The sequence below is a fragment of the Nannobrachium achirus genome, assembly GCF_963921795.1.
Source record: "Nannobrachium achirus genome assembly, chromosome: 12".
Lineage (NCBI taxonomy): Eukaryota > Metazoa > Chordata > Actinopteri > Myctophiformes > Myctophidae > Nannobrachium > Nannobrachium achirus.
In genome coordinates, this window is record NC_137832.1 from 23,313,136 (window position 1) to 23,330,819 (window position 17,684).

Genomic DNA, 17,684 nt, shown 5'->3' on the forward strand with positions numbered 1-17,684 from the left:
AATCGAAGCAGAGTTTCCCAGGTCTGTTATCCACCAGGTGCTGAAGAGTGAGTGAACACACCACTGCAATTAATCAGTGACTCACTGCAGCTGTAATGAGTAGGAGAGACACACAGGGGAGACCATGAAAACAAGGACATACCATACCAGCACATAACACTATGGCCATGCATTTAGACTTTACCTCAGTTATTAGCACTTTGTTCTGTAAACATAAAGACTAACTGATGATATGGTACGGAGTAGGGCATTCACGAATAGTGATTTTTAGTATTCGAATTATTCAACCTCAAAGTATTCGAATAGTCGAATATTCGACGGGACTGGCCAAACTGTCAAATATTAAGTAAGCAAGAGGCAAACATTGTGATAATAGCCGATCTACATGCTCGTTGCGAGGCGTTGTGAGCATGTAGATCTGCTATTTTCACAATATTTATCTGCGGAACCGAGTCACATTAAATGTAATACCTACAATTCCAAGTGCTTGTCAGGGTGGGGGTCCCCAGTTCAAATATGTTTATTTTGGGGGTCACGGCCTAAAAAGGTTTGAAAACCCTTGGTATAGTGCATTAACAAATTCATCCACCAGGGGCATTGACGACTCATTCTTATGAATTCCTATCTAGCCAAGCTTTATAAACTATATATTTTTTAAAGAGAAAACAATAAAAAAATTATAATAATAAAAAAAGAGAGAATATTCGACTTCGAATAGTGACTTTGATATTCGAATATTTGGTGAATGCCCTAGTACGGAGTAGAACTTTTTACTCACAATATCATCCCTGTCACCACAGTTCCTCCTGTCCTGGACGGGTCGCTCCACGAGTCGCTGGTCCAGACCATGGGCTCCCGGGTCACCCTGCTGTGTGAGGCCTCAGGGGTCCCTGTTCCCAGCATCACCTGGCTCAAGGATGGAACTCCCATTGGTGAGAGGAGTGGAAGTAAACGGCATATTCTGACATCTGAAAATGAAATGCAAAAATGAAAAATTGTTTTTTACAGAAAATCAGTAAATATGATAGAGCAGTGGTTCTCAAACTAGGGGTCGGGACCCCAAATTATTTTGTGGGGTCCCCAGATGTCTTTTTTTTTCTCACTCAACAAACCAACACACAGTATAAATACAGGGTATCTGCACATTTATGAAGTGACAATTTAAGGACTTTCAAGACCGTTTTAATACCAAACTGGCCAAACTGTCAAATATTAAGTAAGCAAGATGCGAACATTGTGAGAATAGCTGATCTACATGCTCACAGCGCCTCGCAACGCGGGGCGTTGTGAGCATGTAGATCAGCGGAACCGAGTCACATTAAAATGTAATACCTACAATTCCAAGTGCTTGTCAGGGTGGGGGTCCCCAGTTCAAATATGTAGCATTGAACTGCACAAATATGCAGTTCAAGCATGTAGATACAGCGGAACCGAGTCACATTAAAATGTAATACCTACAATTCCAAGTGCTTGTCAGGGTGGGGGTCCCCAGTTCAAATATGTTTATTTTGGGGGTCACAGCCTAAAAATGTTTGAGAACCACTGTGATAGAGCATAGGGATGTATGACACCTGGTATATTAATTTCATATGATTTTGCCCTCCAGAAAGCAGTCTACAGTGGCAGTGGTCTGTTCGGGGCAACAGGCTAGAGCTGGGACCTCTGACGCTGTCCCACGCAGGGACGTACAGCTGTGTAGCCAAGAACGTGGAGGGGACGACACAGAAGGACTATACTCTCACTGTGCAGGGTAAAGAACAGTGCTTGCAATAATGAGATATTCAACATGTTGTACTGGTCGTTGTCGGGTGAAAACCTTGTATGTCCAAGACCGTTCGTTTTGTATTTATCATTTTAAAAATGAACTAAACTAGTGAAAATAGCAGATCGGCTGTTTTCACTACTTTTGTGCAACAGCCTTGTATGATGAAGCAGGGCTTTACTTGGTGAAAAAACGTGCAAACTTGAAACTTGGAGATACGAGGTTTCTTCCCGACAGTGACGATATATGGCATGCTCTATAGTTCCTTTGAAGCAGATTGGATTGGATATTCTAACATTTTTACTCCACTCCGTCCTCTCAGTATCTCCGACCATCATGGATGCTGGCCACCCGACAGACCTGAGTGCTCCCATGGGAGAGGCTCTGACTCTGGAGTGCAAAGCATCCGGGTCTCCCACACCTCAACTCAGCTGGCTTAAGAACGGACTGACTCTGGAGGGATCAGACACTCGGCACATAGAGTAAGCCTTCATCGTTCATGGCCTCTGATGTGCTTTCTGACAGACTAGTAATGATCGCATATCGTCACTGTCATCACGGCAGAAACCAAGCAACTCCAAGTTTCACATTTGTGCACTTTTCGTAAAGTAAAGCCCTGCTCCATCATACAGACTGTCGCACTAAACTAGTAAAAATAGCAGATCTTCAAGCACACGACGCCTCGCAATGCGAGGCGTTGTGTGCTTGTAGATCGGCTATTTTCACCAGTTTAAAGATTTTTTTAAATGATAAATACAAAACAAACAGGTTTGGACATACAAGGTTTCCACCCGACAACGACGATATGGTTGTTGTCAGGGTTTGATTAAAAAAACAACAACAGGGATATTTTCGTACCTACTGAAGACCTACTGTATATATTTGGTCATAAAACATATAGAGAGAAATGTCGATCCTCAAGACCCCCCCCCCCCCCCCCACACACACACACACACACACACACACACACACACGCCACATATATAAATGGTAAATGTGAATGGTGCATTTATATAGTGCCTTTATCCAAGGTGCTTTACATAGATTGTGCATTACATTCACCCATTCACACACACATTCATACACCGGTGGCAAAGGAAACCATGCAAGGCACCAACCTGCTCACCGGGAGCAACTAGGCAGTTCAGAGTCTTGCTCAAGGACTCTTCGACACCAACTCCGGGGGAGACCTGGGATTCGAACTGGGAACCCTCCATGATCTAATGCCGGTTTCTCTACCCCTGGGCCAATGCCGCCCGTTGCAGCAAGTATTGTTGTATAATTACAGTAGTAATGCCTTTCCTCCTTCAACAGTATAACTCCAGATGGCACCACCTTAACCCTACTGATGCTGAGCCCTGAGGACTCTGGGACCTACACCTGTCTGGCTGTGAGCCCCGCTGGCCAGGAGAGCAAAATCTACACCCTCTTTGTGCTGGGTACGTTTTTCCAGCAAGGCCACGAGTACATATTGATGAATTCTCTGTCCCGTACGGTTCAATAAATAATGCATGGCTCCGCTACCTTCTGCCAGGGCCAGGGGGTTCGATTAACACGGAGACCCACATGTGCTAAAAATATAACATGATTAAATGCAAAACTATGTGCTTTGGGTTAAAAGTGTACAAACACATGGCATAGGTTAATGATATTTGAGTAGTCTCAAAACTTTCTGTACCACATTAATCAGTATATGACGTTCACTTCGCAGTCCCCCCATCTATCTCTGGCGAGACCACGGTGCCAAGAGAGGTGCAAACCACCCAGGACGGCGTGGTGACCCTGGAATGTCATGCAGCAGGCAACCCTCCACCTCAGATCAGCTGGCTGAAGAATGGACGGCCTCTGCTCCTCTCTCCCCGCACGCGCCTCCTCTCTGCTGACTCTGTGCTTCGGTCAGTTTAAATATAACATTCTTTGCTCTGGGGCCTGGGTGGCATAGAGATAAAACACTCCCCCGCCTAGGGGCGTCCGGGGTGGCGCAGGGGCAAAGTTCCTGCCCACCACCACTGTGCAGACTGGGGTTAGATTCATCTGCGGTGCCTACGGCTTGGACAAATACATACATTTGACCATGTTCAGAGGTGGGAAGCCGGCAGGGGAGGGTGATTTGTTGCTGTAGTAGCAGCAGCTGCCCCCCCTACAGGTTGGATCGGGGCACCTGTTTAGCAGGGAGGAGAACTGGGAGGGATAGCGTGTTCCTCCGCATGTGTTACAACCTCCCAGTGAAACTGGGAGAAGTCGCTGACGACTCCATGTGTATCAGAGGAGACTTGTGGTTGTCCGCCCCCTTAACAGGACCAACAAGTAGGGTTTGGCAGTGACAGGCACATTACAAATGGGGGTTATTGTCAGTGACTAAATTGGGGGACGAAATCAAAAGTAAAAAATCGAAATAAAAACACCCCCCACCACAGAGATCCCGACCAATTCTCGGCAGCGATGCCCCCGGCTTGGCCGCCCATGCTTTGACAAACACAATGGCAGTGTTCAGGAGCAGAATAAAGTCCTTGTTGCTGCACTAGCGACCCCTGCTGGTTCATTTGGGAACCTGATAAGAGACATGGGGATCTCGGCAGCATTACACTCCATGCACGTGCACACATAGACATCAAAGGGGGCATGAGCCCCTGCCCCTTTACCCATCTGTAAAAAGTGCCCTCTCCAGACCATGAATGCAGTTTTTACTATGGTGAAAGAAATGCAACTTACCCATCTGTAAAAAGTGCAACTCTCCTGAACTTGAATGCAGCATCTTATGTTGAAAGAATTGCCCTCTCTGTGTAGAAATACATGCCGTACACCTCATCTCCAGTATTGACTTGATTATGCTTAGTTCAGTGTGGTATCACGCGCCGAAAATAACTGGTGAACCCATATGTATTGGAGGAGACACATGTTATCTACTGCCTACAGTGGGAGGTTTGGCAGCCAGTAACCACAGTACACATTGGGAATTGGCAACAATTACATTTGGGAGAAAATGGGGAAATCAAAACAAATAACTCAAGGTAGAGTGTTTCCAGTTGTTCAACATAGTTGATGGATGTGTTCCCTTTCTGTGCGTCTAGGATTTCTCCTGTGCAGGTGTCTGACTCTGGAGTGTACACCTGTGTGGCTCGCAGTCGGGCCGGCCTTGCAGAGCTCACCTATGATCTTCAAGTCCAAGGTACATTGACTTATAGTTTAAAAAACAGTTACAATTACAGCCCTTAAACCCACTTAAACAAAGGTGTTACTAAAACCCCACACTCAGCTCATACTATTACATATCGTCGTTGTCGGGCAGAAACCTCGTATCTCCAAGTTTCAAATTGGTAGGTTCTTTCGCAAAGTAAAGTCCTGCTTCATCGTACAAGGACGTCACACAAAAGTAGTGAAAACAGCAGATCTTCAAGCACACAACGCCTCGGGGTGCGAGGAGTTGTGTGCTTGTAGATCTGCTGTTTTCACTAGTCTAAATCATTTTTAAAATGGAAAATGTAAAACGAACGGTTTTGGACATACAAGGTTTTCACCCGACAACGACGATATGCATGTAGAAAGTTATTAACAATTACAAAATGTTTCTGTCCAGCCCTGGTGAAGCGTTGTGTTCCCAGTTAACCACATTCACTTTTCTTTGTCCACTAGATCTTTGAGGAAAATATTGTACTTTTACTCCACTTAAATGTATTTGAAAACATTAGTTACTACTGTAGTTACTTTGCAGATATACATTATTATATTATAAAAGATACATTAACCACTTCAGCCCTATAATGTTTTAAACATAGGCTATTTGAAAATAGCTGATCTACACGCAGACATCGCGTCGCACTGCGGTGCACTGTGAGCTTGTAGATCTGCTATTTTCAAACATTTTAGTACTTTTACTTCTGGTACTTAAATATATTTTGATGGCAATACTTTTGTACTTTTACTCAAGTAACATTTTTGAACACAGGCCTTTTACTTGTAGCAGACACAGTATATACACTAATATAATGTGTAAAATACAGGGCTCAAGTTGTTATGTTTCACATTGACACCAGAGCTACTGCTGTGTTTGTGTCTACAGTGCCTCCAGCCGTGGACCACGTGGAGCCGGTGGAGCCGGTGACAGTGGTCCAGGGCTCCTTGGTGACGCTGACCTGCGAGGCCCGCGGCGTCCCCCCTCCCTCCCTGACGTGGCTGAAGGACGGCCAGCCGCTGTCCCTGCACCGCAACCTGCTGCTGGACGGCCAGGAGACGCGCCTGCAGCTGCCCGACGTGGCGTCCTCGGACGCCGGGCTCTACAGCTGCGTGGCCAGCAACCAGGCTGGCAGCAGCACCAAGAGCTTCAACCTCACTGTGCTGGGTCAGTGCTTCTCCACTCCATGACATCTTTTCATGTCAAAAGCCTCTTTTTCCACTACGAGGTGGAACCAGAACTTTCCAGAACCTGGAACCTATTTTTTTGGTTCTGGTTTTGTTTCCATAGCGCTTGGGTTCTGGGAACCTATGGGCTGCTGCTCTTTTTTGGGACCTTCCCTGGTTAGGTCTGGTTATATGGAAACTTAGCAGAACTCGGTCCCGGAACTTCACAGGTTCTTGAAAGTTCTTGGTTCTGGAAAGTTCTGGTTCCAATTCTGGTTCGGCCCTGTAGTGGAAAAGGGGCTATAGACTACCAAATTATTGTATTTGGCCGCGTACCCCCATCTGGAAATGTTTTGTGCCCGTCCGAGACCCCCTCTTTTTCTGCGGCCTGAAAAAAGAGAGACAGACCAGGTCTTAAGGCATTTTTTTTTAAGTGGAGTATCTGGTACCGTTGAGCGGTTTTCTGCGGTGAACGAGAATGGTCGGAAATGGGTTTGGCCTGTGGTTGCTGATAAAACCACATTAATTAACCAGCTGGAAATAGAACGTTAAATAGTTGACTTACCCACAAAAAGCTATAAACATTTTAAAACATTTTTAAAGCTCAAAACTAAACAAAACGCTGACTAGCTTTTTTCCCCCCGTCTCTTTGAACTGTTTGTATTTTTATTTCCAGAGCCCCCAAAGATATCCAGCTCTGGTTTCCCAGCGGAGCTGACAATAGCAGTCAACAGCCCACTGGAACTGGAGTGCTATGCTGTGGGGGTCCCCCCTCCCACGCTGAGCTGGCTCAAGGACAGCCGCCCCTTGGAGGGAACTGAAATAGTACAGGAGGATGGACGCTTTATCAGGATTAGCAAAGTGCAGGTAAATTGCAAGTTCAACCCTTGCAAAACTTTCATAATGTCACTGTGTATGAATATCCCATATGGGAGTACCTTCCGAGAGGAAAGACAAAGAACTTCATAATGTCACTGTGTATGGGTCGAAAATGTAATTGCCCGGGTGACGTCCTTTGTTAACCACTTTCAACCGGGCGTCTCCACAGCAGGGGTTCCCAAACTTTTTTGGCTCAGGGCACCCCATGAATATTCTTTTCATTCGAGGCACCCCTACATTATATTCATAATTTTCACTCCCAGCGCCTCCCAGCGCCTATATTTATAGCATATTTTAGTGATTATGTTGCGAGGAAAACGTTGAGATAATAGCCATTTTGGTTAGAACTGACTGAAATTAACTTTGTACTATTCCAAATATTATCAAATTATCTCTCGGCACCCCTGGACTGCCGTCACGGCACCCCAGGGTTCCCTACAAGCTATTTTTGCCATGCTACACCTTTGTATGACAAAGTATAAAACAGGGCTTAAACAGTTGTGTTAAAGATTGTGGCCCTGACATCAGAAACCTTTAAAGCGTTGTTGTGTGAGACCCACTCAAGATGATGAATGGTGTCTTTTCCAAGGTGGAGGATGCAGGTCTGTACACCTGCCTGGCCAGCAGCCCAGCGGGAGAAGATGGAAGAAACCACTGGGTCCGCGTCCAAGGTGACACATTATTTTTCTCTTTGAACTTATCGTACGTTGTTGATCACCAGAGAGACACTCTGTTTCTGACGCTCCACTTCTGTCGTTGCCGGTAAATCACACATCCTTACCTTCCTTACCCTGCACAGCAAAATCCTGAGTATCTTTTAACACAGCGTAGAGATTGTTGCACAGTATTTTGTACCTTGAACTAACACCAAACAATCAGAAGGTATTAGAGAAGGTTTGGATCAGCATGATCCTAAGGGCACAAACCTTAAAGCTATACTGTGTAAGTTGCTCAACTAGTGGTCAGTAGCATCCGCGTCTTTCGGCCGTTTTTCGCCGCGGACCGGGCCTCACACCCCCGCGTCACCCCCACGTCTGCCTCCACCTCGCCGAGATCTATCTTTGGAGGGGTCCCTGGTTCCTGTGCGTTCAGGCATTCCGGAGAAACGGAGTGTTTCACCCGAGTATAGATAGAGACACACGGGCGCCTACAAATATGGCCGCCCTATTGTGATAGCTAGCGACCCCACTTCAAGATGCGCTGTGATTGGCCGGCAGTGTATAACCCTCGCTGTGATTGGCCGGTAGTGTATGATGACGTCATTTTGCCGGGAAATCCCGCCCCTGTCACTGCTAGAAGAAAATATATAAGGAGAAGGCTTCAGAAGCTGAAAATAACGGAGTGGGTGTTCTAAAACTTTAGCGATTTAAGAGTTAGGACAATTTTAAGATTTGTTTTATAAAAAAAGTTACATGGTATAACTTTAAGCCCTTTGCACACAGGACAGTTGCGTTTTTTTTCGTTTGCTGCATGAATAAAACGCATTGGATTTGGTGTGCAAGGCTGTGCGGAATCTGCGCTGCGGATCCCAAAAGGAGTCATAAAAGGAGCGATGAGTTTTTTACCGCATGCGACAAGACGCATGAATCGAACTGGGTTCGATCGAGAAAAAAACGCACAGCCGCAGCCACACGTCGCACGGCTAATTCGGATCCGGTGTGCATGAGGTCATAGAGAATCATTGTTTTCTTTAAAAAAAATGAAACTGTCCGTTTTATCCGTGCGGATAAACGCACCTGTGTGCAAAGGGCTTTATTTTGTTGTCTGCATGCTTTTCAATCAATCAATTTTATTTATATAGCACATTTCATACAATACAGGTGCAGTTCAAAGTGCTTCACAGAAAGGTTTTTTTTTAAATAAAGATGAAAAAACCCAGAGGATAAAAACAGACAAATTAAAGGAAAGCAAGCATTTTAAAATAAGAAAAACTATAAAATTGCAATCTAAATTTAAGATTAAAAATGTGTAGAAATAAGAATAAAAATAATAAAACTTTGAGCAATGTAGAAACTTAGGTAAAAATTATGATGGAGGGGAAAGGAACTGGTTAGAACAAAGTGTTCCTTCAACTCGCTAGGTCCTACTGGGGAACTTCCAAGTGATAAGGAGCGGCTTGCTCACTCTTCATGCACTGAAGGAAGCATGCTCAGTTCAGAGCTCTTCCCCATGTTGGCAGAGGGAGAGTAGCACCCAGGATTACAGCTTAGGCAATTGGCACTGGGCGAAACGTGGCTTACGGCATCGTGGGATAGAAATGTAAGATTAAAACAGAAAACACGATTCTGCTGAGCCTTCTTTACTTACCGGTAAATCAGTCTTGATAAGATTATCGTGGATTAAATGTAAATCAATATGGGACGACTAAAGTTGCGCCAGCAATGATCAAGAGGTTTGCTTGATTTTTGTTCCAGCTCCACCAACTCTGGTGGGCTCCAGTGAGGTGAGGACAGTGACTGTCCCAGCCAAGGGACATTTGACTCTGGAGTGCCTGGCTGATGGCGACCCTCCCCCTGAAATAGCATGGTACAAGGACGAAGTGAAACTGCAGGTATGGGCTATTAGGAGGAGGACATGGAGAAAGCCAAGGAATGCCAGCAATTACACAGTGTGTTCTGTCTGTCATCACATTCTGACTCAGCCACCCTCTCTCTTCCTCTTCTCTGCTTTTTTTTAACCCACTAAGATTTTCACCACTTTAACCATTATTTTATGCTTTAACTATTCAAAAATAGCAGATATACAAGCTCACAGCGTGGCACTGCGAGCTTGTAGATCTGCTATTTTGGAAAAATCGTGATAATATGTGCAAATCTTTAAATATACAGTATATACATATATATTTTTTAAAGCAAACTTTTGTAAATCTTTGCTTCTTGGGGGGTCCCTGGAACAAAATATGTTTGAGATGGGGGTCTGCGGTTTTGACATTAAAAGGTTTGAGCACCACTGATCTGAGTTTTTCAGAAAATAATTTTTTAGGTATTTTTTCAGGCCTAAAGGTCTTTGCACACTGCTGCGTTTTTCGGGCCGAATATCGGGGTGAATTTCGGAGTGCGCGAATAAAAAAATCAACCTCATGTTATGTCAATCACGTTTGCACACTGCCGCCCGTTTCGTATTTATTTTCGGACCAAGGTTGATTTTTTCCGATTTTCGCAGCTGTCGCCACTGGGTCCATTGCTCTCTCTCTCCTCTCTCTCTCTTTCTTGGCCTGAAAAATGCTTTCGAGGATTTCGGATTTCCAAAACGCAACGAAAGAACGCAGTGCAGTGTGCAACCACCTTAAATCTACCTTTTCTTCCCTGGTTTGCTCTCGTTGTGCCAGCTGGGCGGTCGCATCCAGCGGCTGGCAGGGGGTCAATACCTGGAGATCCAGGATGTGAGGACGGAGGACAGCGGTCAGTACAGCTGTGTGGTCACCAACATGGCCGGAAGCAGCAGTCTCTTCTTCACTGTGGAGATCCTCTGTAAGTTAACCATACATACTGTACAGCAGGGGTCTTCAACGTTTTCAGGCCGGGGACCCCCAAACTGATGGAGAGATGGAGCAGGGACCCCCTACCACCTCGTAGGGTGGGGGGGGGGGGGGTGGGGGCTACGACATATCGTAGGGTGGGGGGGTGGGGGCTACGACATATTTTTTATTTTAAACATGTACAAGTTACAGCGAGCAGGGTGGGCCGTACCACTACCATTTCTAAATATACTACTTATTAACTGAGAACCAATGTCAATAATATCAACAATCTGTCAATTGCATAGTAATCATGTATTCAAGCTATTCAAAATGGATAGAATCATGATTTATTTTTTAACATAAATGTGAAAAATGAAGAAAAAAAAAATTGAAATCTTTTTTTTTTTTTTTTTTTGGCAATAATTTCGCGGACCCCCTGCAGTACCTCCGCGGACCCCCTAGGGGTCGCGGACCCCCTGTTGAAGACCCCTGCTGTACAGTACATACGCATGCATTAGTGCATGGGTTCCCAAACACTGGGTCGGGATCCATTTGTGGGTCGCGGACATATTTGTATGGGTCCCTTAGTCTTTTGTTTCCTATATTTTGTCAAAACATTTTCAAAAAGCATTCAGAATTGCAGCCCATCTTGTTTAATGTATTGTACGTGTTTTTTGTTCTGTTTGTTGTGTTCTCCCTGTTTGTATTGCTTGTCCTCGTTTTGTGTGTTCAATAAAAATTGAGTTTAAAAAAAAAAAGCATTCAGAATTAAAAAAAAATACATAATTATTTCTCTAAGTAATTCCATACATTAGATAACAAATGTTTAACAAGTAGTGAAAATAGCCAATCTACACGCTCGCAACGCGGCGCGAAGCGATGCGTTGCGAGCTTGTAGATCTGCTGTTTTCACTAGTTTGGGTCCCGGGCGCATGTCTAATCTCTCTTTTGGGTCACGGGCTAAAATGTTTGGGAACACTGCATTAGTGAATACAGTACATTAATGCACACACACATGAATGCACGCACACACACACAAACAAACGCACACACGCACGCACACGCCATGAAACCATAGTCATGTCGTGTTGGTCATGCTAATGTTACTTTTCGCTCCTGCAGTGCCTCCAGTCATAAAGGAAAGCAGCTCCGTGGTGACGGTGCACCTCGGTCACGACGCGGTGCTACCGTGTGAAGTTGAAGATCAGCCTTCTCCGACGGTCATGTGGAGAAAAGATGGCTTCCCTGTGGTTCACGATAACAACAAGTGAGTCCAAGCACCCTGCTGTTTGACCCGGCCGGCTCAAGGGCACGTTGTCTCCTTCATGTGTAATACTTTGTATTATTGAGCTGAACAAGATGAACAATCTGTCTCAAGGGTTAAGAATCGATTAAAAAGGGTTAAAAATGTGTTGTAGATCAGGGGTCTTCAATGTTTTCAGGCCAAGGTTGAGAGAGAGATGAAGCAGGGACCAACACAACCTTTTCATAGATTCCACATAGTTTCATTGTTTGGCAGCACAATCATCGTATTTTGGATTCACGTCAATTTGTGTTTTCAGATATTTAACCACTTGAACCGTCAATACTTAATAAACTTGACCTTTCAATTTGTACTTAGTCTGCTCTTTTCCCCCTCTACACCAAACTTCTTTGCCGAAAATAGCGGATCTACAAGCTCACAACGCCTCGCAGCGCGAGGCGTTGTGAGCTTGTAGATCCGCTATTTTTGGCTTAAGTTCTCATGCAGAATATGGACAGTTCAAATGGTTAATATAAAAAAGGAGGAAAAAAAAGTTTCTATCACACAAAGATTTGGAGCACCCCCTGTAGTAACTCTGAGGACCCCAATGGGTCCCGGACCCCCTGTTGAAGATCTTACTTATAATCACTTTTCAGAGAGTGAAATCTGTCATTTCTATTGTTTTGCATTGTTTGTATTATTATGTATTCCAGGTACAGCATGCTGTCAGAGGGCTCCCTGCGGGTACACGGGGTGCAGCTGGGCGATGCTGGCCGTTACTACTGCACCGTTTCTAATCAGGCCGGTTCCGATCACCGGGGAATGGACCTGCGGGTGTTCGGTAAATACACTACTCACAAATACACTTCAAGATTTGCTTTCCAACTGGCCAAAGGGCCTTTCTGTGTGGATTTTGCATTTTCTCCCCGTGTCTCCTAGGGTAGATACCCTCACAAAAACATGCAGTAATCCTGGTCTCAATAATGCCTCCCGGTGGCCAGCCGGGGCGCCTGATGGAGGGGAAAGGAACTGGTTGGAATAACGTGTTCCTTCCACGCGCTACGTCCATACCAGGGAAATCCCCCCCCCCCTGTCAGGTGAAAAGAAACAACTTGGACTACTCATGCGTTGAAGGAAGCATGAGGTCAGTCCGTTGTCTCCCCAGGCGCGGCAGAGGGAGAGCAGAGCCCAGGATTACATAGCTTAGGCAATTGGCACTAGGTGAAAAAATGGGTTACAAAATCGTGGGATAAAAATTATAAAATCAAACCTCGGTTCGAAGTGGAGCTGTGAATGTGTGTGTGTGTGTGTGTGTGTGTGTGTGTGTGTGTGTGTGTGTGTGTGTGTGTGTGTGTGTGTGTGTGTGTGTGTGTGTGTGTGTGTGTGTGTGTGTGTGTGTGCGCGCGCGCGTGTTTGTGCCTGCACAACAGCGCCCCTCCTTTAACTTGTGTGGCCACTCAAGGTATTGCCAGGCTACAGACATACCCAGCCAGCCAGCCACATAGCCAGCCAGCCAGCCACAGACATACCTGTCTATTGGGAGCGCTTTCACCGCTCCAAAAAAAGAAAAAAACTCGAGCGTTTCCTCTGAATGTAGCTGTGAATGCTTTGGGGTCAGTTCAGGTTTGGTTCCACAGTGTTCCCGTATTTTCATGGTGATTCTAGCGAATTCAGTGATAAAGTAATTTTATAGTTTTACAAAAACATCAAAGGAAAGTTGACAACATAATTGTGTTAATTTGATTTCCCTGGCAGCAGAGAAACAAAAACCCCCTCAGTGGAACACAGGGAGAACGTTTCACTGATCCAATAAAATGCCTGACTGTCCTGTTGAATCTGTGCTGTCTCCGTTTAGTGGGCCCTTCGATCAGCTCCGGCCCATTCAATGTGACAGCGACCACGGGGGTCAGAGCTGTGCTGAGCTGCGACGCCGCCGGTATACCACCGCCTAAAGTGTCCTGGAAAAGAAACGGCACACCATTAGACATGAACCAACAGCCTGGGGCATACAGGTGACGATGGAGAAATGCACGCAGTGTACATCCCATATCAGACATAAGTCATAAAAGACGTTTGAAATTGAGTTATTTGTCCCACTCTCTTCCCGTCCAGGCTGCTTGCCTCTGGGTCTCTGGTCCTCTCCTCTCCGTCCAATGAGGACGAGGGTTATTTTGAGTGCACAGCTGTCAACGAAGTTGGAGAGGAGCGCAGAGTCATTGAGGTCATACTCCAAGGTGAAGGTTTATTTTTGTTAAAGCTACGTTTTGTACGGGAAGGTGATTGTGGAAAATCGCTTAAGCATATAAAATAAAACAAATGAACCTCAAATTAGCCAATCTACTCTCAGCTTGTAGAAGAAATGTGACCAGAATAGCTGGTCAATCTGTTATTTTTGAAAAAAGGAAAAAAAAAAACACCAGTGTGAACTGAGTGGTGGTGTCCATTAATTTCAAGGTGTATTTTCGTGCATGCGTGCATGCATGCATGTACATTTCAAGGCTGCTCAACAGCACCTCTCTGGTCACCCAGCGGTATTGCAGGCCAGGCTCCAGGCTACAGACACCCATAGACGCATAGCTACACACACGGTCACGCCAAGGAGACGGTGTGACCACCGTTCAAAAAAAAAAAATCACACCCGTGTGAAGTGGAGCTGTGTGTGTGTGTGTGTGTGTGTGTGTGTGTGTGTGTGTGTGTGTGTGTGTGTGTGTGTGTGTGTGTGTGTGTGTGTGGATCATGTGTACCGATTTTTGTGACATTTGAAGAAAATATGTAGGAAAAGGAGCAAAAAGTGTGTTTTGGAGAAAATTCAAGATGGCGGAAAATCTATCATGGCGCAAATGGGCGTGGCCTATATGGGGAGATGCGTCATGACCCAAGGAATCCAGGGAAAAAATATTTTTAATTTTCCGACCTACGGTTCAAGAGTTACAGGCCAAAACGTAAAGTGGGGTGTTATGGCGCCACCATGCGGCCAAATGACACAATTATTTTTTATTTAATCCTTGAAATCATTATGAACCTCCTCTCCAAGTCTTGAAACTCTAGCCCCTATGGTTTGCGAGAGACAAATAATTGAATGTGAGTTTTTGCGATTCCCATTATAAGTCAATGGGGAAAATTAATTCACTAATAAATTAATATCAATTAAACTATAGAACCTTTCTCTTAGAAAAGTAATAGCCCACGATTCCCGAGTAAGGCGGTCGATTTGACATATGGCGCGAGTGTGTGGTGGCAAAACTGTGGGACTAGTGGCGTGCCGAAGTTTAGGAAGTTCAGGCTACATACACACAGACACACACACAGACAGACAGACAGACACACAGACCCACACAGCCACGTATAGGGAGCCTGTGCTTCACACAGCTCCAAAAATCCCCAAAAATAGTCAGGTTGAAAGTGGTTAAAATTCAGGGGAAAAACTGTGCAACTTTTTTTGTTCCTTTTCCGCAGTGCCTCCATCCATTGAAGACGACGTGACAACAGTCACTGCTGTGAAGATGTCTCCTGTGGTGCTGCCATGCCTCGTCCAGGGTCGTCCCCAGCCCACGGTCACCTGGGCCAAGGGGGGAGCCAAGCTGGGCGCCAGGGGAGGGACTTACCGCGTCCTGCCTACCGGTAAGACGATCGTTATGGTTCTGACTGGCATGCTGATCCTGCAGTATGCATTCCTCTGTAGCATAGAGACGTGAGTTGAGTGTTACTAAATATAAGTTATAAATAAAAATATAACTGGAGATTGTCCAGTTGGCATCTTGTCATTGTTGGAATGGCCCTCTGGAGCCTATCGGCACGTTCACATACTGTAATTGGCTCACACCTAAAGTGCCTAGAGTTTGAATTACGGTAGATCTGCTTTTGACTTCTGTGCCCTTCCTCTACCATCTACAAGCTCACAACGCTTCACGCTGCGAGGCATTTTGAGCTTGTAGATCAGCTATTTTCAGCAAAGAGCTTTGGTGTAGAGGGGAAAAAGAGCAGACTAATTACAGAGTGAAAGGTCAAGTTTATTAAGTATTGACAAAGTGGTTAAATATCTGAAAACACAAATTGACATGAATCCAAAATACACTGATGATTGTGTGGTCAAACAATGAAACTATATGGAATCTATTATGAGGTTGTGGGGGTCCCTGCTTCATCTCTCTCTCAACTAAGGGGTCCTTGAAGTTGAGTTGAGTTTGAATTAGATCTGCTTTTGACTTCTGTGCCCTTCCTCATGGAATACCTTACAAGTGACCATGACCTGACGAAGATGTCTTGGCATCTTTATTTGCCTGCACCCTGTAAATAAAAAAGGCATTTAACATTCCAAGCTTGCTCCAGTGCCTTCCTTCTATATACCGGTACCTTACACTAGTGTCTGTAAAGATTGTCATAATCAAGCCACAGTCCAGAACATAGCTGTAAAACATGTAATAACTTAATTACATTTTTGGATTACATTCATACTTTTCATCCAGGAGTGCTGGAAATAACGGCTGCGCTTCCAAGTCATGCTGGCAGGTACACATGCTCTGCCCGCAACCCAGCTGGGGTGGCACACAAACACATCTCTCTGACTGTGCAAGGTGAGTTCTGGGACAGGCAGGTCACAAAGACTGTAATAGTGTGATAGTTGTAATTTAAAGGAAACTGTATGATGTGCAATGGTGGAAGTGGTTCTGAGATTTTATTATGTAGTAGCGACACCACTATGTAGAAATGCTCTGTTACATTACAAAAGTCCTGTGAGTAAATGTACAAAAGTGTTTTCATCAAAATGTATGTATTAATTTTGTCAGCATTTTTCAAGATAGCAAATCTATAAGCTGTGAGCTTGTAGACCTGCTATTTTTAAATAGTCAAATCTGCTAAGAAACTATTAACTAAAGCTTGTCAAATAATTGTAGTCGAGTGAAAAGTACAATATTTGCCACTGGCATAGTAGAGAAGAAGTATAACGTATTGAAAAATAAAGCTAAACATTGCATGTATTATGCTTGTGCTTGTGCTCAGAGCCCCCAGAGATTAAGCCAATGACAGAGGAAGTGCAAGTGGTGTTGCATCATGGGACGGTGCTCCCCTGTGAGGCCCATGGTTTCCCCAGACCGTCCATCACATGGCAGAGAGAGGGAGTTCCCATATCAGCAGGTGAGACCACTTAGATCAGATTATAACACACCTTACACAGCAGAATCCTCAATGTTTACCTCTTGGAACCTACATGTAGAATCCCTATTCTGGGGGAACATTTGCGTTGAGAGCTTGTCGATCAGCTATTTTCACTACTTCTTAGTTATTTTTATTTTTTGAGCGGTGGTCACACCGTCTCCTATACGTGGCCGTGTGTGTGGGTCTCCGTCCGGCCGTCCGTCCGGCCGTCCGTGTATGTAGCCTCAAGCCTGCAGTACCTTTTCTGACCACACATGTTAAGGGAGGGGCGCTGTTGTTCTCACTCACACACACACACACACACACACACACACACACACACACACACACACACACACACACACACACAGGGGGGAAGGGTGGGTCAGCAACTCCCCCCCCCCCCCCCCCCCACACACACACACACACACACACACACACACACACAGGGGGCACACGCACGCATGCACACACACAAACACACAAGTCCCCCCCCCAATTATATATAATATTATTATTATTATTAACAAACTGAACGTTTTAGGGTCAAATAAATTAGAGTGTGTGAAGAAACTACAGCATTGTAAAGCACACTAACCCCGCTGCACCCACCCAGTAGTGCTGTTGCACAGCCTCCACGACCAACGCTCAGTTCACACGGGTGTGATTTTTTTATTTCTAAGCAAATCTTTTGAAATATATATTTCTTTAATGTAAAAGAAATGGGAGTCGTGACCCATACAAATTGCTGCTTGGGAAACCGTGGTGTAGAGCAGGGGTTCCCAAACTTTTTTGTTTCAGGGCACCCCATAAACATTTTTTTAATCCGAGGCACCTTATATTTATAGCATATCGTCGTTGTCGGT

At 45.0% G+C, this 17,684-nt stretch overlaps 1 protein-coding gene across 1 annotated transcript in view; it reads left to right on the top strand.

Moving 5' to 3' along the window:
• Positions 1 to 17,684, top strand: part of hmcn2 (hemicentin 2) — a gene marked incomplete at its 5' end in the record, with an annotated part of 113,910 nt that overhangs the window by 66,243 nt on the left and 29,983 nt on the right. The window contains 18 exons of the mRNA XM_080738531.1: positions 801 to 932; positions 1,607 to 1,750; positions 2,085 to 2,244; positions 3,077 to 3,201; positions 3,474 to 3,657; positions 4,834 to 4,931; positions 5,823 to 6,101; positions 6,777 to 6,967; positions 7,569 to 7,650; positions 9,394 to 9,530; positions 10,308 to 10,449; positions 11,562 to 11,706; positions 12,396 to 12,523; positions 13,538 to 13,694; positions 13,795 to 13,916; positions 15,139 to 15,303; positions 16,149 to 16,256; positions 16,684 to 16,818. Coding sequence (XP_080594657.1) covers positions 801 to 932; positions 1,607 to 1,750; positions 2,085 to 2,244; positions 3,077 to 3,201; positions 3,474 to 3,657; positions 4,834 to 4,931; positions 5,823 to 6,101; positions 6,777 to 6,967; positions 7,569 to 7,650; positions 9,394 to 9,530; positions 10,308 to 10,449; positions 11,562 to 11,706; positions 12,396 to 12,523; positions 13,538 to 13,694; positions 13,795 to 13,916; positions 15,139 to 15,303; positions 16,149 to 16,256; positions 16,684 to 16,818 — 2,634 coding nt within the window. The remainder of the gene's footprint in view (positions 1 to 800; positions 933 to 1,606; positions 1,751 to 2,084; positions 2,245 to 3,076; positions 3,202 to 3,473; positions 3,658 to 4,833; positions 4,932 to 5,822; positions 6,102 to 6,776; positions 6,968 to 7,568; positions 7,651 to 9,393; positions 9,531 to 10,307; positions 10,450 to 11,561; positions 11,707 to 12,395; positions 12,524 to 13,537; positions 13,695 to 13,794; positions 13,917 to 15,138; positions 15,304 to 16,148; positions 16,257 to 16,683; positions 16,819 to 17,684) is intronic.